We start from the raw sequence: 24,860 nt of genomic DNA, 5'->3' as shown, positions 1-24,860 counted from the left end.
CAAACTCGAGAAAAATAAAGGTCTGAAAGCTAAGAATTGTAACATAGCCCCAGCCATATTGCATGGTCATTTAATGTTCACAGATTAGCTATTGATGCTGTATTTTTGGAACCTTCTAGTTGTTTCATCGAGACTTATTTTGTTTGGCTGTTTCCGCACGGGTGCAATACAGCATCCCAGGAACGCTAAAAACAGCGTCCCTGGGGAGGGGTTCGCACGCTGCAGTGGCGGCGGCCCCACAACCCCCGAGCGGTGTGCAGCCACTGTTTCCAAACCTCACTCCCGTGCGAATGGCAGCGGCTAGAAGGAGCCATTCCCCCCTTTCCCGAACGCCTTAGTGTCCCTCCAACCTTCTGGCGCGTCGCCCAGTCCAGGGGACACGCCCCCTCTGGCGCATCTTCCAGAGCTGTCGCTACAGGGCAGGGGGCGCGCGGTCCTCTGGCTCTGGGCTTATGCATGCCGAAGGTTGGAGTGGGATGGTAAGGCATCTCGACACGGAACAGCTCTGCACTGGCTTTCAGCGCCAGTTTTCTCCCGCCTCCTACCGGACCGTCCGTGCAACGGTTCAGGGTGCATCGGCGTCATTTACGCCGATGCACCACTGCAGCGTGGCCGTGCAGAAATGGCCTTTGTCACTGAAAATGATTTCTTGAAAATATTAATTACATTTTTGAGCTGCAATCCAGAGGAGATGTTAAGTAGTAGCACGGTCTAATGCTAATTTTTACCTGCTTTGGAGATAAGGATTCTGTTACCAACCAAGCAGCACCCAATAATCGTACTGCAGCACAGCATGGGTTCTGGAACTAGACTATCTGTATCAAGCCCTGTTTTATGTACAGATTATAACACATTAAATCTATGAATTCTACATTTCGGCCATTACTAGATGTTTCCAGAAGGGAAGTACCTTTTGCATTAAGTTCTTCTATTGTAATTTATTATTGCTGTCAGGGTTGCTCAAAACATTTCATTAACCCAAGCAGATAGATGGTAGGACTGGTCTAAGAAATGATACTATCTCTTTCTGGGGAAAATCTGACACCTCATAACTTAGGGCAGCTGTTTGCTTTGCAGGAGATCTGACAGTACACTTTCCAGAACTGTCCTGTTGCCAGCTGAGAAAAAAAAGGCCCAGTATTGGTTCCTGTCCCTCTATAACCTGACCTCTCAGGCATTAATGCATAAGGAGGCAGCAGCCATCGTTGCAATTGTCAATAATAGGCTGTGTCTTAAGCGTCTGCCTGGCAGGTAAACCAATTGTGATTGCTGGTCAGAATGAAATTGCTTTGCAGTGGAAACCTGAAGGTCCATTTGCTTCATTTTAGCAGTGTGTTCTGGAAATTGCTCTTATGTTCAAGTCAGTATCAGATAAGATTGTCTACTAGCTTTTGTAAGCACAATTCTTTTCAAGAAAAATGTCACTCGTTTATTACTTTTGTACATGAAAACGCTTTAGTTATGGGACCTTCTTTCTATTATAAATCTTTGTGAGTAGATTTAATTACTGTGTGGAGAGATGGGTGAAACATGCTTTTTAGACAACTGTAAGCCTTTACACAACTGTAAGCCTTTACATTTATTCATATAGACCTGGTTTATTGGAGTCTATAATTTCTCCGTTCAATTACCTTTTTCATTTTCTCTGCTCTAAAGTTATAGTATCGTAAAAAAACCCCATAATTTTTAAAAACTCTAATACATTTTTATGGATTTTAATTGTGGTTGCTGGTGAATCAAAAAACACTATAAATATTTTATTCTTCATTTTAATTTTTAGGGTGATCCAGGAGAAGCTGGGCCGAAAGGCAGTGCAGGAGAAAAGGTACAGTTCATACTGCAAAGTGCCAAAAATATGTCTCTAAAGTAGCAGTATTTTCATTCTTGACCCCTTGTAACTCAGAGCTGGGGAAAGCACCTGGATGTTTCTGTCTAGATCAAAGACAGCTAAGGGGAGAAAAGGCTATACAAATTTCTAAAATTAGTCATGGGATAGAAAAAATGGATAGAGGAAACTTTTTCTCCCTTTTCCATAATACTAGTTGGGCAATAAATATAGACTGGAAAAAAAACCTTAATTACCCATTAAGTAATTAAGTTGCATAATTTGCTACTAGTGGATATATTGATAACTATAAATATAGATGGCTTTAAAGGGAGGGTTAGATTTCATGGAGGATGATTCCATCAGTGGCTAGTAGTCCTGCTGCATAAGAGAAACTTCTATCCAAACATCTGGAAAGCTTTGGTTTTTATACCCTGTTTACTGGACCTTGAGGTCAGCTATTTGGCCACTGTGTGAATTAGGATGCCAAACCCAGCTTGACTGTACATCTAATATGGCAGGGTTCTTCTCATGTTCTTATGTTTCCAGAATCTGTTTTTAGTAGAATAGTACCTCCAAACATGGAGATCCTATCTAGGAATCATAGCTAATAATGACTGAAGACTTTGATGAATTTGTCCAGACCCCTTTTGAAATTTCTAATGCCTATTCTAGACATGGAGTACAACTTGGTGATATAATTCTAGGGCGGTAAACTGGTATGTAGCACTTCAGGCTGCATGACACGTTTTTAATGCTCCCTCTTGTGAGAACCTCCTGCAGATATAAAATTAGAATATCAAAGGCCCCTTCCGCACACGCAAAATAATGCGTTTTCACAACTGTTTGCAAGTGGATTTTGCCATTCCGCACAGCTTCAAAGAGCATTGAAAGCAGTTTGAAAGTGCATTATTCTGCATGTGCGGAATGAGCCAAAGAGAAAAACTGTAGTGTAGTACTTCACTTGCTGTGTATTAGGGTTTTTTCCATTTTCAAGAATTATTAATGTAGGGGAATGTTAAAAAAACATAATATTTCCCCTTTAATTTATAATGGTACGGTCCATTATTTCCCCTCATTTTTGAAAAAGAATTAAGAACAATAACCAAGTCCCTGCTGCCCTGCTTGCAATGCCACCCTAAGTGTAGTTACCTCCTTCTAAGCACATAGACTTCAATCAGCTTTAAAATGTGTGTCTTTGGATGGCACTATTAGTCTGCCTCACAGTTCCGTGAAATGAGACAGTGACTCCCTCTCCCTTCCCTGACCCCAAATTCCTAGAATAGCATTAGAAGCGAACTCCAAATAAATTATGAACACATGAAATACAACTGAATTTCACTGCATGTTTGGTGTCTTTATTTTTGTACAATGGTAGGGTTTAGAGCAAATAATTTTTTAGGTATTTCTGAGTTGAGAGCACATAACAGATTTTTTTGCTTCTTCATTCAAATGAATGTTTCCGTTTTCTTCAGCTTCATCACGTGAATGCTTTAAAGGAGGGGGAAAGGTGTTAACATTTTTCAGAATTTTTAGTTCTTTCGAATTAATGGACCAAATACAGGGACAGGTGATCTGAATAAGCAGGTGCTTAGTAAAAGCAAAACACATTCCTGAGTGAATTTAATATGAGCAAAGTCTCATCCCAGCATTTGTGACGTCTAGCTAGATTTAAATCGACAAGATAAATGCCATGATGAACTTCAATAATTCTAGAAGGTCCTGATTTAAGATAAATGGATGCTTATAGTGTTCTCAATTTATGGGTTTTGACACATAAACTCACATTCTCGCCAGGAGAAGTTATTTTTCTAATGGATCAGTCATGATGTTTTTACATAGGCTTTTAAATCGTAGCATTTATACTGGTAAAAAACACATGACAGTCCAACCTCTCCAATTTCTAATTTTAGTTTTTACACACTGTTTCGATGCAGCTAAAGAAGTTTTGTCATCTGTGTTTGTTCCTTGGCTTGTGCTAATATTGCCTTCTCATCAATGGTCTCACAATCAAGGAATGATGCTTTACATATTAATTAATCTTGGTTATCACCATGTTCACTAAGCTGTTGACTCTCCAATTAATTTTTACATATGCAATCATCATTGTGTTTCCCTGGATTTTATTATTAGGGTGATCCTGGATCTTCAGCTGCAGGAATAAAGGTAAAGTAGGTGATAATTTATTTGCTTTTACACTCAGCGCCAACCGTAGTCCATTGTTTGTTGATGTCTGTTCCCCTATATTGTAACCTTGAATTTACATCATTTATTTCTTAAATGTAGGGAGAACCTGGAGTGTCAGGTCGATCGGGCCAAAAGGTAACACAATTTTGCTAAACAGTGCCTTTCATCATTTTGAACATCATGATGCCAAGCGGTATTAATAACTATAACATTTGGTATTGTGGATTTTCTGGGCTGTGTGGCCATGGTCTGATAGCTTTAGCTCCTAGCATTTTGCCTGCACCTATGGCTGGCTTGTTGAGAGAGACACATCTTACAGTGACATGCCTCTGAAGATGCCAGCCATAGATACAGGCGAAACACGAGGAGCTAAAACTATCAGACCACTGTCACAGAGACCCAGAAAACCTACAACAGCCAGTTGATTCTGTCTGTGAAAGACTTTGACAATACAAGAACCAAGTGTGATTATAACATTTGTTACACTTTGTACTTCTCAATAACTGATAGCTTTTTGAAAAGAACCTGACATCTTATCAACATCAAAGTTTATTAATTAATCCCTTGCCCTTCATGATCCTTGAGTCTCATTACAGCAAATATAAAATGTATAATGCATAAAACAAATTAGCCAAAAAGTTAGCCAACTGATGAAAAAAACATGCTTCCAAAAGGAAAAAAAAACAGATATTGACAGCAGTGGGAATTCACAAGGCAAGCACTCTACAAATACCTTAACCAGCAGAAATGTTGAGTCCCTCTAGAACCCGCTGAAGCCGAAAGACAGTTACATAGCAGCAGAGCTAGTACGCCAAAAGAATCCTGTTCTGGTTACGGCACCAGATACAGACAGGGTAGTGTAATGGTTAAAGGCAGTGGACTCTTAATACGTAGAACTGAGTTTTATTCCCCAGTTATTCAAATGAAGCCTGCTGGGTAACCTTGGGCTAGTCACAGTTCTCTCAGAATTCTCTCAGCCTCACGTACCTCACAAGGTGCCTGTTGGGGAGGGAGGGGGAGGAAAGGTGACTGTAAGCCACTTTGGGGTTCCTAATGGTAGAGAAAAACAGTATAAAAAACAGTTCTTCCTCTTCTTCTTTTAGCCTTTTCAAACCCAGGCCCCTTCCGCACACGCAAAATAATGCGTTTTCAAACCACTTTCACAACTGTTTGCAAGTGGATTTTGCTATTCCGCACAGCTTCAAAGAGCACTGAAAGCGGTTTGAAAGTGCCTTATTCTGCATGTGCGGAATGAGCCCCAGTGAGACCCTCAAAGCAGCTAACAATCAATATAAAGACAATACGTTGCTTTAGTATTGATGTCATTTTTCTGGCTGTTCTAGTATTGCCTTCTAATTGTGTACAATTCCACTTCACAGGGTGAACCTGGACTCCCTGGGCTTCCTGGACTCCCTGGAATTAAGGTAGATACAGAGATATAATTCATGTGACGATCTTCTCTGTGTGAAATTAATATGAGAAATGTGATAAGCTTGTGGATTGGGAGACATTTACATATCCTTGAAACATTCCAAATTTAAGAGAGTCACACAAAATTTCACCAGACGTGAATGACTTAATTCTTTTTTTTCCCTGTAAAATAAGGAAAGGCTCAATAAAAGTGTTTCAACTAGACGCCTGAAAATATTTACAGATAAAGGAAACTGGGAAAAAAATAATTTAGTTTCTGCTTCAGTTAATTGTGCATTTGTGGTTATGGGTATTCAGCTTGATATCTCATTATTCCAAGAGTTTAATAAGTAAATATCTTAAAGACGTACACAATTTCATTTACATGCATATGCAAGGAGTATAGGGTCACAAATCACAAAAATTATACTTTCATACTTTTTACTTTCATTCAGGAAATGAGCAGAAAATTAAGCACAGAGTCCAGGTGAAATCCCATGATGTGCTTTACAACTGCTTAGTTAATTGTGTCTTATGTTATGTAATAAAGTATCTTTGGCTTTAACCCACAATTGAATAATGTCCAAGGAAGGAAGATTCCATATGTGCATATAGGTTCACCAACCACCAGAAAAATGGAGAAAAGCCATTTTTACCTTTCTACTTTGAAACTCAGAACATGGCCTTCCTTCTAATTGTACCTTACATCTCTGCCACAACAAGGCACAGACAGGACAGTTGGTTGTACTGCATAAGTTCGAGGCCAGTCTTATATGATGTACAATGGCAGCCAGGCAGGAATGTAAATCTTGAAACAAACAAGCCACGCATACATGAAGCTGCATTTGTCTGTCTAGTTTTGGTACCATTGGTAGCTCTACAAAGTCTCAGGACTGTCCTGCTGTAATAAAGCATTTGGAAAACACTTAATGGTCCCATGTTTATCATCTGCTACTTGAGATCCTCTACTCACTCGCGTAGGTTAAGACTGGAACATGGGACATTGTGTTAGGATACAAAACAAAAATGCATGCATGTTCCCTCCCATTTAGACAACTGAGAAAGCATGGCAGAAATAGAGAACAGCAAGTAAAATGGGTAATAGGCAGATAGTTTTGCACGAATATGGTCCTTACAAGAGAGAGAACTGGAGTAAATTAAGAAAGGTGGAGCAGATACTTAAAATATACAAAAGGGGCATTTGCTATTAACAGTTAAGTAAGCAAAATGGAAGTTTACAATGTCCTTTGTAGCCAGCTGCTTTGACACTCTCAAGAAGAAGCTTGTTGAGTCAGTATACCTATGGCTCCCTCTTCTGGTCAGCTCCTGCTGATACAGGGAGTTAAGGCTCTGGAATCTGATTTTCAGGGGCATTCAATTTGAGATCCATGGCGCCTTAAGCATACATTAAAAGTCTTGGACTCTTTTGGCATTCATTTTGGGATCATAATTTGGAATACATTCTGAAAGATGTCAGTGGAAACTATTGCTGACATTGGGATGTTGCCTTCATGGTATAGTGGTTAGGAGCAGGTGGGTGCTAATCTGGAGAACTGGGGTTTGATAATGATTCCCCTCTCCTCCACATGAGTGGTGTACTCTTATCTGGTGAACTGGATTTCTTTTCTCACTCCTACACATGATGCCTGCTGGGTGACCATGGTCTAGTCAATTCTTTGGAATTCTCTCAGCTCCACCTACCCTACAAAGTGTCTGTTATGGGGAAACGAAGGGAAAGAGGTTGTAAATAGCTTACAGACTCCTTACAGGAGAGAAAGGTGGGGTATAAATCTCTTCCTTCCTCTTCCTCCTCTTCTACTTCACTGAAGTGTATAACCGCCATCCAGAGTTTGGCACGCCTCAGGCTATTGACATAATTGGGTCCAATTGCACATTAGTCTGGATAATGGCTGATGTTCTTTCAGTAAATAATCTCAAAACATTTTCTTGTATTGCATTTGTGGATATCCCCTTATGGAGTTACGAGTGCTTTTTTAAAGATGCATCACTCACATATATACTTAGTAGGAGTGTTCTACTAATCATTTGGAAAAAAAATTCTAGGAGTAACCTCAGAATGTATTTCTATTTTTGAATGTTTTTGAATTCTACAGGACATGCATGTGTACCTATCTTAAGCGCAAAACAAGTATGAGATATTAAGCTTCTTTGGACATAAAAATAACATTTGCTTGTGACAATAACATCTAATTTGGTATACTTTGGAATGCATGCACATTTTTGTAATCCACCAGAAACTGGTTTTCCATAAATTTTAATTAGTGTAATTTTTTTCAGCTCTAATACTTTAGTAAAGGGAAAGGGGAAAGGGGTAGGAAAAAAAAAAAACTTTAATACAGGAATTGAAGTAGTCCTTCATACCAGAAACCTATTAATGGGTGGAAATTCAAATTATCATCCAGTTTCTTTTTATCTGCTTCTAAGACTGAATAATGTTTTGTTTTAAGTAAAGCAGTCCAGGAGCCCAATTAGCAATATAATCAGAAATCCAGGATTTATTAGTTTCCATTGTTGAGGTGTCATGGAAATGTTTGTTTAAATTAGTCCTACATGTTTCAACCTAGTTGCTAATATTAAACGTGTTTTTGCCTGGTTTCGTCCTAAAAACAAAACAGATTTTTAGATATTGGTAGGTAGGTAGGTAGGTAGGTAGGTAGGTAGGTAGGTAGGTAGGTAGGTAGGTAGGTAGGTAGGTAGGTAGGTAGGTAGGTGGGGAAGGGAGGGAGGGAGGGGGGGAGGAAGGGAGGAAGGAAGGAAGGAAGGAAGGAAGGAAGGAAGGAAGGAAGGAAGGAAGGAAGGAAGGAAGGAAGGAAGGAAGGAAGGAAGGAAGGAAGGAAGGAAGGAAGGGTTAATGTTAACATGGTTCTCAAAAGAAAGTGTCACAGAGCCCAATCCAAAGGTGGAGGTGAATGGAATCATGGAGCCAATGTGGGATCATGCTGGTGCATTTGCCCAGCCTACCAGTATAAGTGACACCTATGCCAGTGGGGAGGGCAAACTGGGAGGTGGGCAGATGCTGCACAATTAGATGGTGCCCAACCCAGAAATTCCTGCCCGCTGAAGAGTTGCACCAACATAAATCTGGTCATTGGCACAGCTGAGGACTGGCCAGGGGTATTCCCAAAGTGGAACCAAGATTAGTCAACTTCCACCTAGGCTTTCTAGCTGGGAATGGCAACCTAGGGGCCTCGGACTTACTCTGTTGAGCCTATGGAGGGCTTTCCAGGCAGACAGGGGTTATTTTTATTGCTGCTGCTGCTGCCCCATGCAACCTGAAAGCCCTCTGGCAGGGGCATACCACCCATGGGACATTTGGTGTCACATGTTCCTGGGCACCATGTAGGGGGGTGTAAAATCCCCCCCACCCCGACTGCCGGCCTCTCCAAGGAAGCGCCCTGAGATTCTGCCACTCCTATGGAGTAGTGGGCAATCAAACCTCATTCTCTAGATTAGAGTCCACTGCTTTTAACCACTACACCATGCTGGCTCTCAAGATAAAGGGGAAGGTGACACTTCAGGCTTCCCTTCTGTGTCATTTTGCAAGTGAAAATGAGAATGGGGAGGTCCTGTTTGCCCCTTCTTCTGGTTCTTGAATGAGCCCCCCTATAACCATTCCCACTGATAAAAAATGGTAGGGAAGAGAATCCTGAAGCCTTCTAGCCTTCTTGCAGCATCTGGAGTCATGTGGAGCAATGGAGAGGTTCTTACAGGTTATTACTCTCCAGAAGGTGTGACTGAGATCTAGCATTTGTGACCCAACTTGTATCACTTTTAATACATATTTTGACCTTAAGATGTTGGTTGAAAGGTTAGCAGGCAGTGCAGGTCCTTTTCTGTGTTTTACAGTTTTCGGACCACCAGCAATTTTCAGACCACCCTGGCAAGACGGGGAGAGGAGGAGGAGGGGCAAGGGGAAGGGGACCCATCGTCTGGTTGTGGGGCCCCCCCAGGAAATAAGGGTTGGGAGGGAGAAGGGAGCTCGTCATCTGGTTGGGGCCCACCCACCCTGGGGAGAAAGGGAGGGAGAGGGAAAAGAGCCCATCATCTGATTGGGGCCCACCCACCCTGGGAAGAGAGGGGAGAGGGGAAGGGAACTGCCATCCAGTTGTAGCCCACCCACTCTGGGGTAGGGAGGGGAAGAGGGGAGTGGTTACCCATCAACTGTAAATTAAACAAGGTACTCCCCTAAATGGTCCTCTCAGCTTTCATCATGGTAGGCCCTGTGGTGAACACTGTGGCCTGTGTGTATGGATTTTTTTTGCATGGTAGAGTGTATCACAGCAAGAAAAAGTGTCAGTCACCACAGCATATCAAATACATGTGAAACCTCCTTAAATAAGTAAGAACAAAAGCTGAACAAGTAAGAACAAAAGCTAAAATGCAAGCAGGCAAACCAAATTTTCATGATCCCGCTAAGGACTGCCAATTCTTAAGAAAATAATAGTTGATTGTTCATTTTCAGAATTTCATTTTCTTTTTTTTTCTATGCTTCAGATTACATCTGAATGTCCGCTGCATACACCCTTATTTAGACTTTTAAAAATCTGTTTTGTTTTACTTCCCTTATCTGGTAATCAGAGAGTCAACAAGCAAGGCTAAGGGGTTCTCTTGATTATGAATTTAAAAACTGGACTCAATAATATAAGAGCACTGTGGATGCCAAACATGACTTGTTTGACAATTAGGAATCCTTTGGTGTATCTGGAACACAGTAGGGTCATGGCAAGAATAATACAAAGGTAATGAAATACTTATCTTACAGTAATATTCTGAAATAGCCCTTTAGACTGGATTGAATCTATTACAAGTTTGTAAAAGTAGACAAATCATCACATCCAAATTGCTTCCTTAGATGACCTCCAAACCTTTTCATCACTATTATCCTGAAGAGCCAATAGTTCCTATTTCTTTTAAACCAATTTTATTTTCAAAAATGTGAATGTGTACAGCTTTTGAATGCTAGCATTTCTCGCTCGCTCGCTCATAGTCAAATCCTTTCTCTTCATACCCAATGTTTACCCTAACTCATAGGCTCCTGTTCTGTTTGAAAGATCAAAGTTCACAGATTTTCAGGTTCCAAACTGGTGCTCACGTTCAGTAAATGCCCAGCCAAAGTTTTCCTTCTTTCAGCTGTCAAATCATCATAGAAGATTGTATAGAGCGGACACTGATGAACATAATCACTGGCTGGAATACTGAGGGAAGAGATATATTTTTTTTAAGTTGGGGTCATAAAGAGACCTTTTCTTCCTGTCCTTTAATTCTCCTGTTTGTGGACACCCAATTAAATTGTTGGGAAATAGGTTTAGGACAGACAAAGGGGAATAGTTCTTTACTGAATGAGAGGAATTCACTGCTAATGGAGGTTTCAATGCCCATGAACATAGACACCTTTAAAAGGATGATAGACAAATCCATGGAGGAGTGGTCCATCAGACCTACTAACTGTGGTGAATAAAGGGAACCTCCATTCCACATAAACAATTCTTTCCTCAATCTATCACTTTTAATGTACTTGATAACTTAGTGTAAAAAACCCTATTATGCCTGGCAAGCCTTTCACTCCCAAAGGCAAGTGAAGCATAGCAGTCAAAGCCACTGTTCCCATTTACACTAGCTTCAAAACTTTAGAAAAATATAAAAAATTAATTAATTGGCTCTTCTCATTCTGGCAGTAATGACTGAGACTAGGGAAACTGAGGCTATTGTGGGCATGATAAGGAAGAGACAGAAATCATGGGGCAAACTGTAGGTAAGGAGATAGATTTCAGGTGAGTAGCAATGTTTGTCTGAAGCAGCAGAAAAAAGTTTGAGTCCGTTGGCACCTGTAAGTCCTACAAAGTTCTATTCTTGATATAAGCTTTTGTGTACTTGCACACTTCTTTAGATACATTGAAATGGAAGTCACCATCCATTACAGATAAGTTGAGGGTTGGAAGGGTGTTACCTGGAAGGACTTTTTAGGTTCAATATACATAAGTAACTGAGTGTTAAGTAAGATTGGATTAACACAGAATTTCCAAACAGATGCAGGAACTGAATGGCGTTAGCATATGAAGTGAGATAAGAATCTGATAAATCTAGTGAGTTCTGGTGTTTCCTTCATCCTGAGTGTTGCATCCTGAGTGTTGTTCGCATTCTAGTCTATTTGGGGTGTTTGTTTTTGGGAGGGGTGCAGTTGTAACAAAACAACTACTGTGTGTCAACAAATTCCTTTAAGCCCAAGAAAACTCTTGCTTGCCAGAACTCCAGCTTTGCCCCAAAGCTACGTACAAAGCCATCGACCAGCCCTATAAAGTAGGCTCAGTTGGCTCTCTGGTAGTATTGTCTCAAAGGGTTTGTTGAATTTCTATTGAAGCTACTAAAGAGCACAAGACTACTGATGATAAATTTATTTAAATGGAGTGCAAGTATTTTAGTACAGCAGAGACTCAAACATTTTTAAAGTCAAGGAGGTGGCACATTTGGTAACCTGCTTAAAAAACTTGTTAGCACTATCTGTCTTGGAAGACTGTGAATCAGCTGTAATGAACCATAACCTCCTCAGCCTGCCAAGAGTGGGTTGGCTTTTTACAGAAGGAGGATGTAGCCAGAGGCAACATATACCTTGTGCTTATCAGAGAGAAGAGGAAAGGATGCTATCAAGACTGAATAAGTAAGCTACCTGAAGACTGTCTTCCTGAAAGACCCATGAGGTCTTTCTCTTCCTTTGTCTCCCCTTGATTCTCTTGAACAAAACACCACATTCTAATTTTCTTCAAGCTCTACGAATAAATTCCCTATGATTTTGACATCCTTTGGGATCAAGATCAAAACAGAACAGGGGCATCTTTCCCTTCCCTCTGCATTGCAGAGCCATCAGCATGCCTCTAAGACAGAGCTACTTGTTTACTTTGTTTCACACATCATTAACAACACTAATCTGGATAGAATCCCATTTGCTTCTGCTATCTCAATGGAATAGTTGATAACACAGTACTGAAAGGGGGGTGCTTATTGAGTAGTTGAGCACGTTGAGCAAAAGAGCCTTCAAAGTTCACATACTTTCTCTGTGAGTTATACTGAGAATCAGAGGACATTTGAACATCTGAAATTTGCAAGCAATCAAATTTTCTCGTGACTTCAACAAAGTTTTATTACGATTATTTGTTGACAGAGCAGATTGTTGCATCAGCAAAATGCTAGATATTTTGCTTTTTTACAATAAAGCTGTTTATGAGGTTACAAGCTTATTGGGAAAAATCCCACTTTTGCTGATTCAGATACAAGAAGACAATCCTTTTTGTCAATCTCGTATCTGACTAATACAGAATACTTGGATGGTGTTTCGTCATTAGAAGCTAATGATAAGAGGAAGTCTCTTGCTAGGCAGGAATTGATCTCCATTTTTGGAAAGATGCCCATCATCAAAGTAACTTTCTGTGGCAGCTGAGGGAAGGGTCAGAAAAGCAATGAAGGCAGAAGGAAACAAAACAGTGGTGGAAAGAAAGAGCTCGAAATTTCTAGCAAGAGTTAACTGGAAGTGGAAGTACATCCTTGTGGGCTTCCAAAGTCATCCTTCTAACATCTGTGGTTACTCCCTACAAAAACATCATTCTAGTCTAGTTGCTGTTCAGGGAATAACAAGGTTTCATATGTCAAGGTAGCATCATGTTCAAGCATCTACCACAGGAAGCATAAATCATTGCAGCAGCAGCCAAAAATGGTAACTCATGCCAAATGATAGCAAATGTGATATGAAGTATTCTGCTGAGTCAGATTACAATCCACATAATTTAGCAGCAGTAGTAAAAATTGTGTATGTGTGAACAGATAACAAAAAGTAGGGCTGGAATCGCTTGTACAGGATCTGAGGAGATTCAATTTTATTATTACAGTCGAAGAACAGCAAATTCTGATCTGAGGAGATTTGAAAGAAGTATCACTTCCTATCATCCAGCTACTACATGACTGGGTCAGTCTTGTCCTAGCCCCAGTCATGTCTAGTACAAAACTGGGCCAGGTTTGATCCAGCACTGATGGCTGCTACCACAAGACCATGTGCAACACAGCTGTGGCAGCAGTTACCATGTAAATGGGTTGGGTTGAAGCCCAGTGGTGGTCACTACATAAATTGACCAGACTTTACCTAAGGAGAGGGTACTGGGAGAGAAAAGGAGGGCAAGTAAAGGTAGATGGAGGGCAGGTAAAGGTAGATTGATTGGTGTGTGGGAAGAAGAGAAAAAAGCAGGCTATGGGTCATGAGGGAAGGGAAAGAGGAAATAGAGGCAGAAGGGGATACAGGAGAAAGTAAGATTTCCCTCCCCCACCTAGTCCTTAAGGGTCCCATGCTTATAAATTGCTGTATTGACCTCTGTTTGTGTGTTGATTATTTATTTTCCTTCTGTACAAGGGAGCATCTCCATCTAAAATGAAATGCCAGTGGTTATTGTCAGTAATGCATGATAAGACATCTACATTATAAGAAGTTAAGCATTCAAATGTCAAAACCATTTTAGAAATTTATATATTTTATTTTTATTATATCATTATTTTATTTGTCATTACCTGTGTTATGATAGTAATATAAAATGTTTCTTCATGGTTAATTTCTTCTCTATTTTTCTTTTTATTCTTCACTGTTCTTCGCAATTCCTCTCTTATTTTTTTTCCTGTTATGCCTACCTGCTCTCCTAATAAATGCAAGAACTGTTTTCCATTTCAAGCTATTCAGGAAATGTCTTTGACTTCATAAAAATTGAACTGTTTTTCACACCAGCATAACATACTTGTAATGCAATGTTGAGGGCAAGCTAATGCTTCCATTTTTCTTCACTATGTAATTAAGCACGCATTAGCTGCATTTGTCTCTCTCTATATTAGTCAATAAATGTATACGTGTGATGCAGGATGGCTTTGACATGTTCCATTATTTTGAATCCCAAATGTTATATTTTTCAATGATAAAGTCATTATTGGTTTATCACGAGACTAAACATTAACAGAATTAATTCCTGTTAGAACAAGTTGAAGTATTTCATTTAAATAAGAGGTATAATTTTGTTACTGTTTCTAAGACCTTTTCTGCCATTGGTGGCTTACTACACAATTAATTTAGACTCAGCAATAAGTGTGACCATACCTGCAGCATTTGTTGACTGATTCTTAAAATGTTTTCAACCAATAGCTGCTTAAAGGTCATCCAAGACAGTAAAAGACATATATACAGTACAAAGTCAGGAGGAACCCATGTTATCACTTTTTGGGGGCTCCAAAACTGCCTCAGATTAAGAAGATTTAAGACTTTCCCTCTCATTGTTACACATTTGCAATACAAAGAAGGTGTCCAGAAGAAATGTTGCATTAACTTGAGTATCTCAACAGATTCATTCCAGTATCCTCCAGGTTTGTTCCATTCTTCATCTCCTGTGGATGTGAAATGGAACCAGACTTGTCATCCTGCAGATAGAGACTGAAGGTATTCTGGAATGGCTGAGTGATGCAAAAAAAAGCTGTAGCATGACACCACTTAGAGTTGGCCTTCACCCTGAAAGGAGAATCTCTAACAACAGCAAAAAGAATTGGTGGCTTCTCTTCTTCAGAGGAAGGGACTCATTTTTCTTTGGGTGGTTTTGTGGCAGGTTTATTTGAATATTTAACTACTAGTTGCAAAGCCATTGCAGAAGGAGATGCAGTGGGCCCTAGCAAAGGGGGTGGGGTGCAAGCATTCCCCTGCAATGGACTTTACTGTGTCCAAGGCACCTATGCTCCACTAGGTGGGGGGGTGGGGGTGGGACTGGGAAGGTTTTGGCAGCCAATGGAGCAGCATGCACCAATGTGCCTCTCCTCCACTGGATGGGCTGGGCTTTTGGGGGGACAGGAAGTATGCTTGCAGGCTTGCTGAGCTGTGGGCATCAAGTGTTCCACCAGATGGACTGGACTTTGGGGGTGGGGGGAACTGGGAGGGTGTTTGGAGGCAGGCAGAGCAGTGTGCACCAAGGCACCTCTGCTCCACCAGCTGGGCTGGGCTGGTGCCATGTCACCCACTGATTGGTGGAGGGTTCATCGTCGCAACATTCCATTGCTTAGCCATACATTGGTTAGTAAGGCCACTTACTATGGAGTACCTTCTATTGAACTTAGCAGTTGTGTTACAAGACTGTAATACTGTTGCTTTATTAGGTTTGCATCTCAGAATCTGTCACATCCATTTTTTACCCCCAAACTAAATTGGTACAATAAAAAGGCATCAAGGTTGAATATTTTATAATTTATAAATGACTGTGACCAGAACTACTTAACTCCTGTTCTCTACTGAAAATGTTATATTAGTCTTCCCTTGGTGGATCTCTGTTTCATAAACTGTAACATAATCCAGGAAGCATAACTACCATTAATTCCATGAAAAACAAGATGTGAGTGCTTCCAGTTCATTTGCTTTTCTTAAACTCAATGAGCCTTTTCTCTGAGAACTCTGTGCTGATGGGAATCAAATTTGATTAATTGTATCTGTCTATAACAGTTAGGTCATAGCTACAAAACCGTGGGTGACTGGGGAACATATCATTAGAAGTAAACTTATTTTACTGTAATTGCTCACAGTTCAATTAACAAAAATTGAATGTGTTCATTTTTCAAAGGGTGAACCAGGTTTCATTGGCCCACAGGGAGAACCTGGCTTACCGGGGCTGCCTGGGACAAAGGTATGTATTACATGTTTCCTCTTACTGTGTGTAGGTTACATTGTATAAGATTAGTTAAACACTTAATACTTAACAGAGACCAAAGAAATTTATCCACTCAACAATTCAAGTCACCTTGAAGTGATACAAATATAGCAAAACTTCAACTGAAAGAAAGTTATAGAACCAGAATTTTAAAATGTAAGGATACTTAAAAACTATGGAAATCTAGAATTAATTGTATTTGAACTTCTCCAGTTTTGCATGTGAAATTAATTTAAATTATGGCTGTGCTGGATTACAGAACATTTCTCTTCAGTTTGGTTCCCATGCTCAACCTGTACCTCATTATGGAATGCAAGCCATCTTCTTATTCACCACCAGCAGAGAAACTACTAATGTTACTACTACCTTTCTGTTTTTCTGTCTATTCAGTGAATGATGTGAACTCTCTTAGTAAATGTTATTTAAGTTATGGAGAAGTCTAATATACCTGAAGAATTTAAGAGACTAGATAAAGGCTAGTAAAATAAGTTCAGTCTGGTCAAATGTGACCTGAGTATTGCAGTGGTCATTGAAGGAGCAGGGTCATAGTTTGGGACTGCTCCTAGATCCTGGTTTATGGATTTCTGGGGAACTTTTCTACATGGTGAATAATGCATTTTCAGTCCACTTTAACATCACTTGTAAGTGACTTCTGCCATTTCACACTGTTAAATCCAGCTTCAGAGAGCATTGAAAGTGGATTAAATTAGGTCTTATTATCCATGGTGTCAGCATCTTTTGCCAGCTTGAACTTAGTCCTACAGGTCGCATCAGTTCAAAAGTGTAATTTTAATGGAAATGGTTCTATATTTCTTAGCTGAGAAACAACAGAGACCTTTCAGTCCCCATAGAAAGTAATATTTCTTTCCTTCTGGATAATTTTCAGAACCTGCTGCCAGACCCTTTATTTCTCTGCTAAACTATACTTTTCCTAAGTACAGGCAACTGGAAGAATTATGCCTGTGATAAGTTGTTATGGAAGAATTATGCCTGTGATAAGTTGTTATGGAAGAATTATGCCTGTGATAAGTTGTTATTGTCTCCCTCACAACACTTCAAGCTTTTTTTCAGATTTCTACATTAATTTAGTTAACATCTTTATTTTTGCTGGGAATGTACTTAATAATGATGCCTCTGTATTTTCTGTTCCTTTTTTATTGAGAGAGGTTAGAGGCATCCACATTTCCAGACTGGTTTACTGATTTCAAATTATGGCCTCAAACACAAGGAGAATCCGGACATAACCATCATCAAAAAACTACTCATAGAGGGAGAGATGGGAGAGAAAAGGCCATGAAGCTAAGGTGGATTCCTCAAGGGCCAAGAACAGTGGTGTGAAATCAGTGTAAATCCCTTTACGCCATTTTAAACCATTTTACATTGTTTTCACACACTGTTTTTGGCCCATTTGGAATCCGCCTAAATGAGGCTGACTCAGAGGTGTGACCACCAGTATCTGAGCTGGACATGCAGAGGGGGAACCCCCCCAGGGAAATCAGCTGACCCAGAACCCTACCTCCTGACCAGTCCAGGCTGAGCCCAATTGGCTGGAAGTGCGGGTCCAAAATGGCCAGGGAGGCAGAGAGAGGCCTGTACTTGCACAGCAGACTCTCCAGCCATTAACAGTCCCACCACTGGTCCCCACAGCAAGAAGCCACAGACATCGCCACCCTCTATGCCTCCCCCCACAGGCCTCGAACAGGTCCTAGGTTAGCCTGGGGGCCATTAGCTTCCATTCAGAAAATTAATGAATAATCTTCCATCAGTATTTCCTTCCTCTGTTACTTACATATTTAACTGATGCAATCCAATTTCAGTATTTCAGATGGCAAAAACATTTAGGGATTTGCCTACCTTGAAAACAGGATGAATAATCCAGAGACCAGTCTGTGATAAATTATCAGAATTAAGAACAAATGTTACAAAATCATGATTATGACGCTGTAAAAATGAGAAGCTTGATCTTTCTCCCCCTTATTTCTATACTTTGAATTGTTATTTAATCCTCAGTGCTTCACAGTAATGCAGTATTGACAGCTGAAATGTAAATAGCAGTGCATCACTTCTATAGTTACCAAGGAGAAAAATTACGATTGTGTTATGCTTATCAGTTGTCAACCTGAATTATGCTTGATCCTCTTTAACTGTGTGGTTCCATATGAAAAGGTACCAGTGTTCTTAATACTTCTCTCTGTGTATGTGCGTGCTGTGGTTTGTGATAGGGTGACAAGGGAGATACAGGTCCTCCTGAGAAAGGTGAACGAGGTGAACCAGGAGTTCCAGGGCCAAAGGTTAGTCAAGTTTAACATTGAAAATATGCAGCATGCTTTTAATAAAAGTATCTGGCATATGTGGTTGAAGTAAACTGGTTGAAGTAAATGCCAGTGTGATTTATAGTGCATTCTAAAAGGAATTAAATTTGTAGCAGTCCTATCAGGAACTCTTTATGAATACTGAAGAATACAAACCTACACAAAGTTTCTTATTCATAACTGTAAGATTGAAATCAATAGGACACATGCAGGTGTGTCAAGGCAGGACTGTATTTTGAAGTGCTGGTCTTTGCAACTTCTCAAGTTTAGCGAACATTTATTTTCACCCTTATTCCTAATCTTATAAGAATATTAATTTTCCAATACAGTAGTCTTTGCTTACTTATTATATACAGAAGAATGTCATTTATCTGAATGGTCTGACAGATACCAAAACATTCACATAATCATTAATTGCACAGTTATATGGGAAGCACACAGAAAAAATTACCAGAATTTGAACAGGGGGAACTCTATGATATTAAGTCCCTGGGTTCATCTGAATACTTTGGCCAATGTGAATGAGTGATGAGCATATGGCTGAATTCATGGTGGTCACTTAAACAGCCTGTCCATATTGGCTTCCCCGTCCATGGAAATCAACTCAAGTGCAGACATTTGTCACACAAGTGCTCCAAACACAGCATTTGCAATGGCATATCAGATGGCAAACCTTGATCATAGCAGCAGGGACCCAGTGGCCTATTTCAGGAGGAATCCTCAAGAGATTTCCATGGAGCCTCCATCGATCTTTTACAATCTGAACTTTCCTTTCAATCTGCTGTAGTGAACATGCTATTATAACCTACATGCATTAATACTAAATCATTTAGTATTTCTGTGACTTCATTCATGTCTGTTTTGTAGATTTATACCAGTAGTCGTTTTAAGATAAGGGCGAAAGCCAATACTAATTCCTTTTGCTCAACTCTTTCCTGTCTCTGTCTTCATTTCTCCTATCCATTTTGTATGCCTTTTCATGATGCAGGGGAAGTCAGGCGAATCTGGAGCCAGAGGCCCAAAGGGGTCAAAGGTCAGTAGTAAGCGAGTTTTGGTTTTATTGGTTTAATATGACTTGGTGATAATATGAATGGTAAAATTAAATACTAGGCAGAAGGCTTTTTTACGTACAATAAATAATTTGCCATAGATTTGTGCAACCTAGAACTTCAGCTTTGACTTTCCCACTTGGCCTTTCCTCTGTCAACCAATAGTCTGTTTTGCTACCTGCTCTTTTGTTTTAGGGGAAACACTCAGGATATGTTATTTGCTGGGGGGTGCTGCTGATATATTTCAGAGCTTTTCTCCATCTACCGATATACTAGAACCCATGGTCATCCCCTGAAACTAAACTGCTTAGTTAAACTGTAGAACATGCTGCCACAGGATGTCATGATGGCCAACTTGGTAGGCTTCACCCTCCAATGTTGCTGTTTTCTCCAGGGGATCTGATCTGTGTCATCTAGAGATCAGTTATAATTCCAGGAGATCACCAAGCCTTACCTGGAGGTTGGCAACCCTACTTACAGACTTGTGGTTCCAATTGTTTTCCCTTTTATAATATGTAATATTTATAAAATGTATACTTGTTAACCAGTGATTCCTTTTTTTTTTTATAGGGTGATCTTGGAGATAAAGGTGATTTGGGTGCTATAGGTCCAAAGGTAAGTGACTACTATTTTAGCTTAGAGTTACTTTTTGTGTTTCAATATCACATATAGTGTTGATGTATTATATTAGTACACCTTGTTGCCCTCGTTCTCTGCCTGGAGGTTTATTGTGGTTTAGGTTATGTGGCTACAGATTAAACTAATCTTAAGTAGTTTAAAAAGCCTTGTGAGGGATGTAGGAAGGTATGACTTTTACATGTTTCAGGGTCTGAGTTTCAGTGTCATCCTTAAGGCCTCCTAGTAAGTTCACAGCAATGGCAAACTAGAGATTTCTTGATTCCTTCAGTTTCATGGCCACTACGCTGCACAAGCACAGCAGCATTGATTTTAGAGTACTAAAAATTGGCTTTTGTCTTGATTTTGCAAGCTGACCTTTAGGCTACTAAGAAAGCTAATTCCATTATTTATAATGTTGTCACTGTCAGCCTGAAAAAATCTATTGCCACAGAGAGTGTTGAATAAAACTCATCTGTACTAAATCTTCCTCAACAGTCAGTGCCAACTTTTCAGAATGACCATCAGAATGTGGTACCCATTAATATATTCTTGAAAAAAGGTCTTGTACCAGTCACATGTATGTAGTAGATGAGCTTGATTCTGGTATTTTGGGGAAATAGTGAAATAAATAGCATTTAAGCAGCATTTTTTAAAAAGAGGGTTTCCAGATTAGCATCAAAACATCTAATTCCGTTATAGCAGGTGCCATTTCTGTAATGGAGCAAAAGCAAAATCTGCATTAGGCAATAATGTTTATTTTTCTCAGATTAGGTTGTCATTTATTTGTATACTGCACTCTTGATTCATCTAACGTTGTGGGACTTTGGGAATGGGGTGAATATGTTGCAGGGCCCACCTGGACAAAAAGGCGACCAAGGTTCCACAGAAATCATCGACTACAATGGCAACATCCATGAAGCCTTACAGGTATGTGATCAGAGACGCACATGATGGATTTCTTTCCTCTGTTGGAATATGAAAGAAAACATCCTGTCTCATGAGCAGGATCTGTGCATGAATATGGTTGTATCCTACTGATGTCTGACTGGCACAAGTGGATCTTTCCTGCCTTCCCTTTTTCTGTGACAGCCCTCTTTGATCAGTAAAAATGTGCTTGGGGCTGGAAGATTTTCACAAACAAAAAGGCACACAAGTCAGGGCATGGTAGTGAAGAAGGGAATCTAGCAAGCTTGCTTGTTTCCCATTAGTGGAATATCCATAGGATATTTTTAAATAACTCTGACACGTGTTATGTCCCTCCTTGGGGTAAGTGTAAGTTTCCTCAGTGGGGCAAATAGTACCCTTCCCCAAGTTTTTCAGGTAAGGAAAACAGGGCAGAGGGCCTTAAGAACCCTCTTCCCTTGCATTGGATTTCTGACCAAAATCAGGGCCCTGCAACCTGAGAATTGAGTTCCCAGTGGGGGAAACAGTGCATGCTTGTTAGAAAGTCCTTGCATCAGACCCTGACTTAACACAAAGGCTGTGTAATATATACTTACATCCTAAGAACCAGGTCTTGGAGATGCCAACCCAATTTATGAAGAAGAAAATTTAGGAAGAAATCTCCTACTTTTCTCCAAGTGTTACAGGTTCTGACATTAATCAGTTCCCATTCAAATACAGGAAAATTCAGAGTTTGGCAGCTGTTTAGCTTCTTGGAACACTGTTTCAAGTTGGAATTGGCATTGTTCCTCACAAGAAGCCTGTTCTCCTAGACATGTACTTGAAAACATTGGAAATAAACCACAAAACAAGTGGAATTTTGCAAGATGTTGCTTTTGCAGTTCCTTTGGGGGCTTCTTTCTATTTTGTTACACGAGTCATTGGAGAATAAGTCATTTTCATTCAGCAGCATAGAAATCTGTGCCAGATAGAAAGAATACAAAGCTTAATAAGGATACTTACTGGTGAGCGGCTGCTCCAGATGTGAAATAAATTTACTTGTAGTTCCTACACAAGACCAGAGGCCATCTTCTCAGTCCAGAGATCCCCTTTTTAAGCGGTCCCCCCCCCCCGAAAAGTAAACAGAACAGCACTGTAGGGTACTTCATTCTTTTATTCCCCTTCAAATGAAATTAATCAAATGTACTGCCCTATGAAAAATCATTTGTCAAAGAAAGCTTCCAAGTTTATGGTTTTATTCTGATACTCTTGATGATCAACTACCATAAATGAAATAAACTTAGGATGATGGTTCACTGTGCAGTGAAATAGTTACCCATAATCAGCATTGTAAATACTGTTTCCTCTGTTTACTAGCATAACCACAGTGAATGAATAAAAACCATCTACATTTTGCTTCTCAGGGGTCTGGTTAGTTGTGTCTTTCATTGAGCCTGTCAGTGTAGTAATAAGCAGAATGACAGACTCGCAATGTAACCCCCGCCCCCTTTTAGCCATGTGTGGAGTATTATGTGCAAGTGATACTGATACCCATCCCAGCTATAAATTTTTTGGTGTTTCTTTAAGACTGTATTAATTAAGTGGCCAGTGAATCACCTTCAGAGTCTGCTTCTGTTGATACAGCTGAAATCCTGTGGTAATTTCAAGAATGCTCTAATAGTTTTGTTCTGTAATAGTAAAAAAATATGCATGCTGACAAGCTTACAAAGTACTTTTATTTATACTTTTATTATTTAAACCTCTCTTTCCAAGATCTCTGGTTTAATTAGTTTGTCGGTTACGGGTGTATTATTTACAGTGCAATGATTCCCTTTTTACAAGCATAAAACTTTATGGACTGATCTAATTTTTTTAAAATTCAAACTAAAACAATCGATTAAACTTCATGGGGTTTAAAATACAGATCTTCTTTTAATTTTATTTCTCTGAGATGTTCAACTGTTTCTCCCAGACTGCCCCCAAATTCTGTGAAATCCATTATCAGACAAGCAAAGTATTTTATTTCGAACTGCACATCTGGTAACATTGTCTTCTGTTAATACATTTTGCCAACAGAGGATTACCACCCTAACTGTCACGGTAATTCCTATTGCATGACATATAGTGCTTTGGAGTTGTTTTTCTGTGGTGTTGCATGTTCATAACTCTTCTGATTTAGAATGTGTCTTTGTTCGTCAGTTATTGACCCTGATTATCACATTATACATTTTTGCACCCAGTATTGTGAATGGATGTATTGTTGAAAACTAGGACTGCAGTTTGGCTTCTATTAAAATTAATAGTGAAGCTTCCATTGATGTTGCTAGGAGAAAGGAATTGAATCTTTTGTTAGCACTGTAAACATTTTATAACTGTAGGAGCATTTTGTGTGCAAAAACTGGTGAATTAGTCTGTAATGTCATTTTCCTGAATGGTTTCTTTTTAAGTTACGTTGTGTAGAACAGTTCTATCTTAGAAGATGCAATCTGCACTTATTCCAGAATAGTCTTAAATTCATGTAGTACAATTCATTAGGATGTAGGTAATTCAGGTGTAAATGATTTGTGAACTGCATCTTGAGCTGTGATGTCAAATGGAATATCTTCCTGTAAAAAATACCTTTATTTCTGCTCAGAGTCAATAAGGTTCATTAATTCCAGATGTGGTAAACATTGGAAAAGAAAATTTCAGTTTAGCAAGTTGAAAATTTCACACTGCCTTCAGCTCTAACCTGCCATGCTGAACTTGGGCTTTTCTGGCCTTTGCTCTTGTTAACAGAGACATTCTAGGATCAAAGATTCTTCATGCAAAGTTTAATACCTTTGACAATACATTGAACTATAAATACTTCTCAGTTTCTTCCTTGTTTCTTATAAGGTCATTGTTTCGAGAGTTTCCATGTTTTGCCATTTGGGCAGATGTTTTTATGGCATTTCCTTGCAGTCAAAATTCAAAACAGTAAAGAGGCATTATGTGTGTTGCATGGAACTGCGGATAAGTATTGGTCTGCGTTCAGGTTTACTACTGTTTTGTGGTAGTTAATGTGCAATTTTAAGAAGGGTCTAATCTCTGAAACATGCTTTTCTTGCAAAAGGTCTCAGGTTCATTCCCTGGCCCTTCAAGAGGATTCCAGATTGCAAGACTTGGGATGGGGGCGGGGATCTTAGCCTAAAATCTTGGAGAGTCGGTACTAAGCTAGATAAACCAAATAGTCTGACACAATAGAAAGCAGCTGCATTCATTGAAATTAGCTGTGACTTTATGTTAAAACAGAAAAGGGGCTAGTTTCAAGTCATTGTGAACTACTATAAATGCCAGGCTTGACAGGTTAACTATGGGCAGAGAACTGATACTTGTGGCAATTTAAAGGTGCCCACTGTATACTCAGTGGCCTTTGGATTGACTGCCCCTTCAAAGCCGAATGAACTACCTGTTTGTGTTTTTCAGTATGCTACAATGTTTAGCCGCTAGACTGTCAATAGATGTTTTGGCACTGTCTTTGATAGTGTCTTGTCTTGTTTAAAAACGTTACTACCCAGTGTAATCTTTGTAGCCCTGTGCTGTCTGTCCATAGATAATTGTCTTAAATATTGGTCTTTTCCACACAGCACCAAAAAGTCATCTGCTGGAGATCTTAAAAAGAGGCAACTGCTTCTTTTCACTCTGCACACCCAAAATAAGATTTAAAGGGCATGTCTTAAGACAAGGCGGTTGCTGGTTCGGTTCTGGACAGCAAAGGCATCAGAGTGGGAAAGTGGCTTTTTCCTACCCAACTGCATTGCGCTCTGGTCACTTTGTGCTTGACATTTTGTGTGCTGGTGGAGGGATTCTCCCTGCTTCATTTGCTGAA

General features: G+C 39.8%; 1 protein-coding gene across 17 annotated transcripts in view; it reads left to right on the top strand.

Moving 5' to 3' along the window:
- COL25A1 (collagen type XXV alpha 1 chain) overlaps positions 1-24,860 on the top strand; it is a 312,924-nt gene that overhangs the window by 252,380 nt on the left and 35,684 nt on the right. For 15 of the 17 annotated variants that reach the window (XM_048509064.1, XM_048509068.1, XM_048509069.1 and 12 more), the window contains 10 exons: positions 1,781-1,825; positions 3,959-3,991; positions 4,112-4,147; positions 5,392-5,436; positions 16,063-16,125; positions 18,372-18,440; positions 19,450-19,494; positions 20,081-20,125; positions 20,978-21,055; positions 23,087-23,110. In XM_048509064.1, the coding sequence (XP_048365021.1) occupies positions 1,781-1,825; positions 3,959-3,991; positions 4,112-4,147; positions 5,392-5,436; positions 16,063-16,125; positions 18,372-18,440; positions 19,450-19,494; positions 20,081-20,125; positions 20,978-21,055; positions 23,087-23,110 (483 nt within the window). The remainder of the gene's footprint in view (positions 1-1,780; positions 1,826-3,958; positions 3,992-4,111; positions 4,148-5,391; positions 5,437-16,062; positions 16,126-18,371; positions 18,441-19,449; positions 19,495-20,080; positions 20,126-20,977; positions 21,056-23,086; positions 23,111-24,860) is intronic. The other 2 variants (XM_048509070.1, XM_048509057.1) reach the window with 1 other exon arrangement.

The sequence above is a fragment of the Sphaerodactylus townsendi genome, linkage group LG10 (assembly GCF_021028975.2).
Source record: "Sphaerodactylus townsendi isolate TG3544 linkage group LG10, MPM_Stown_v2.3, whole genome shotgun sequence".
In the NCBI taxonomy this organism is placed as follows: Eukaryota; Metazoa; Chordata; class Lepidosauria; order Squamata; family Sphaerodactylidae; genus Sphaerodactylus; species Sphaerodactylus townsendi.
The sequence above is the reverse complement of the archived record's forward strand: the minus strand, read 5'-3'. Positions and strand labels throughout refer to the sequence as shown.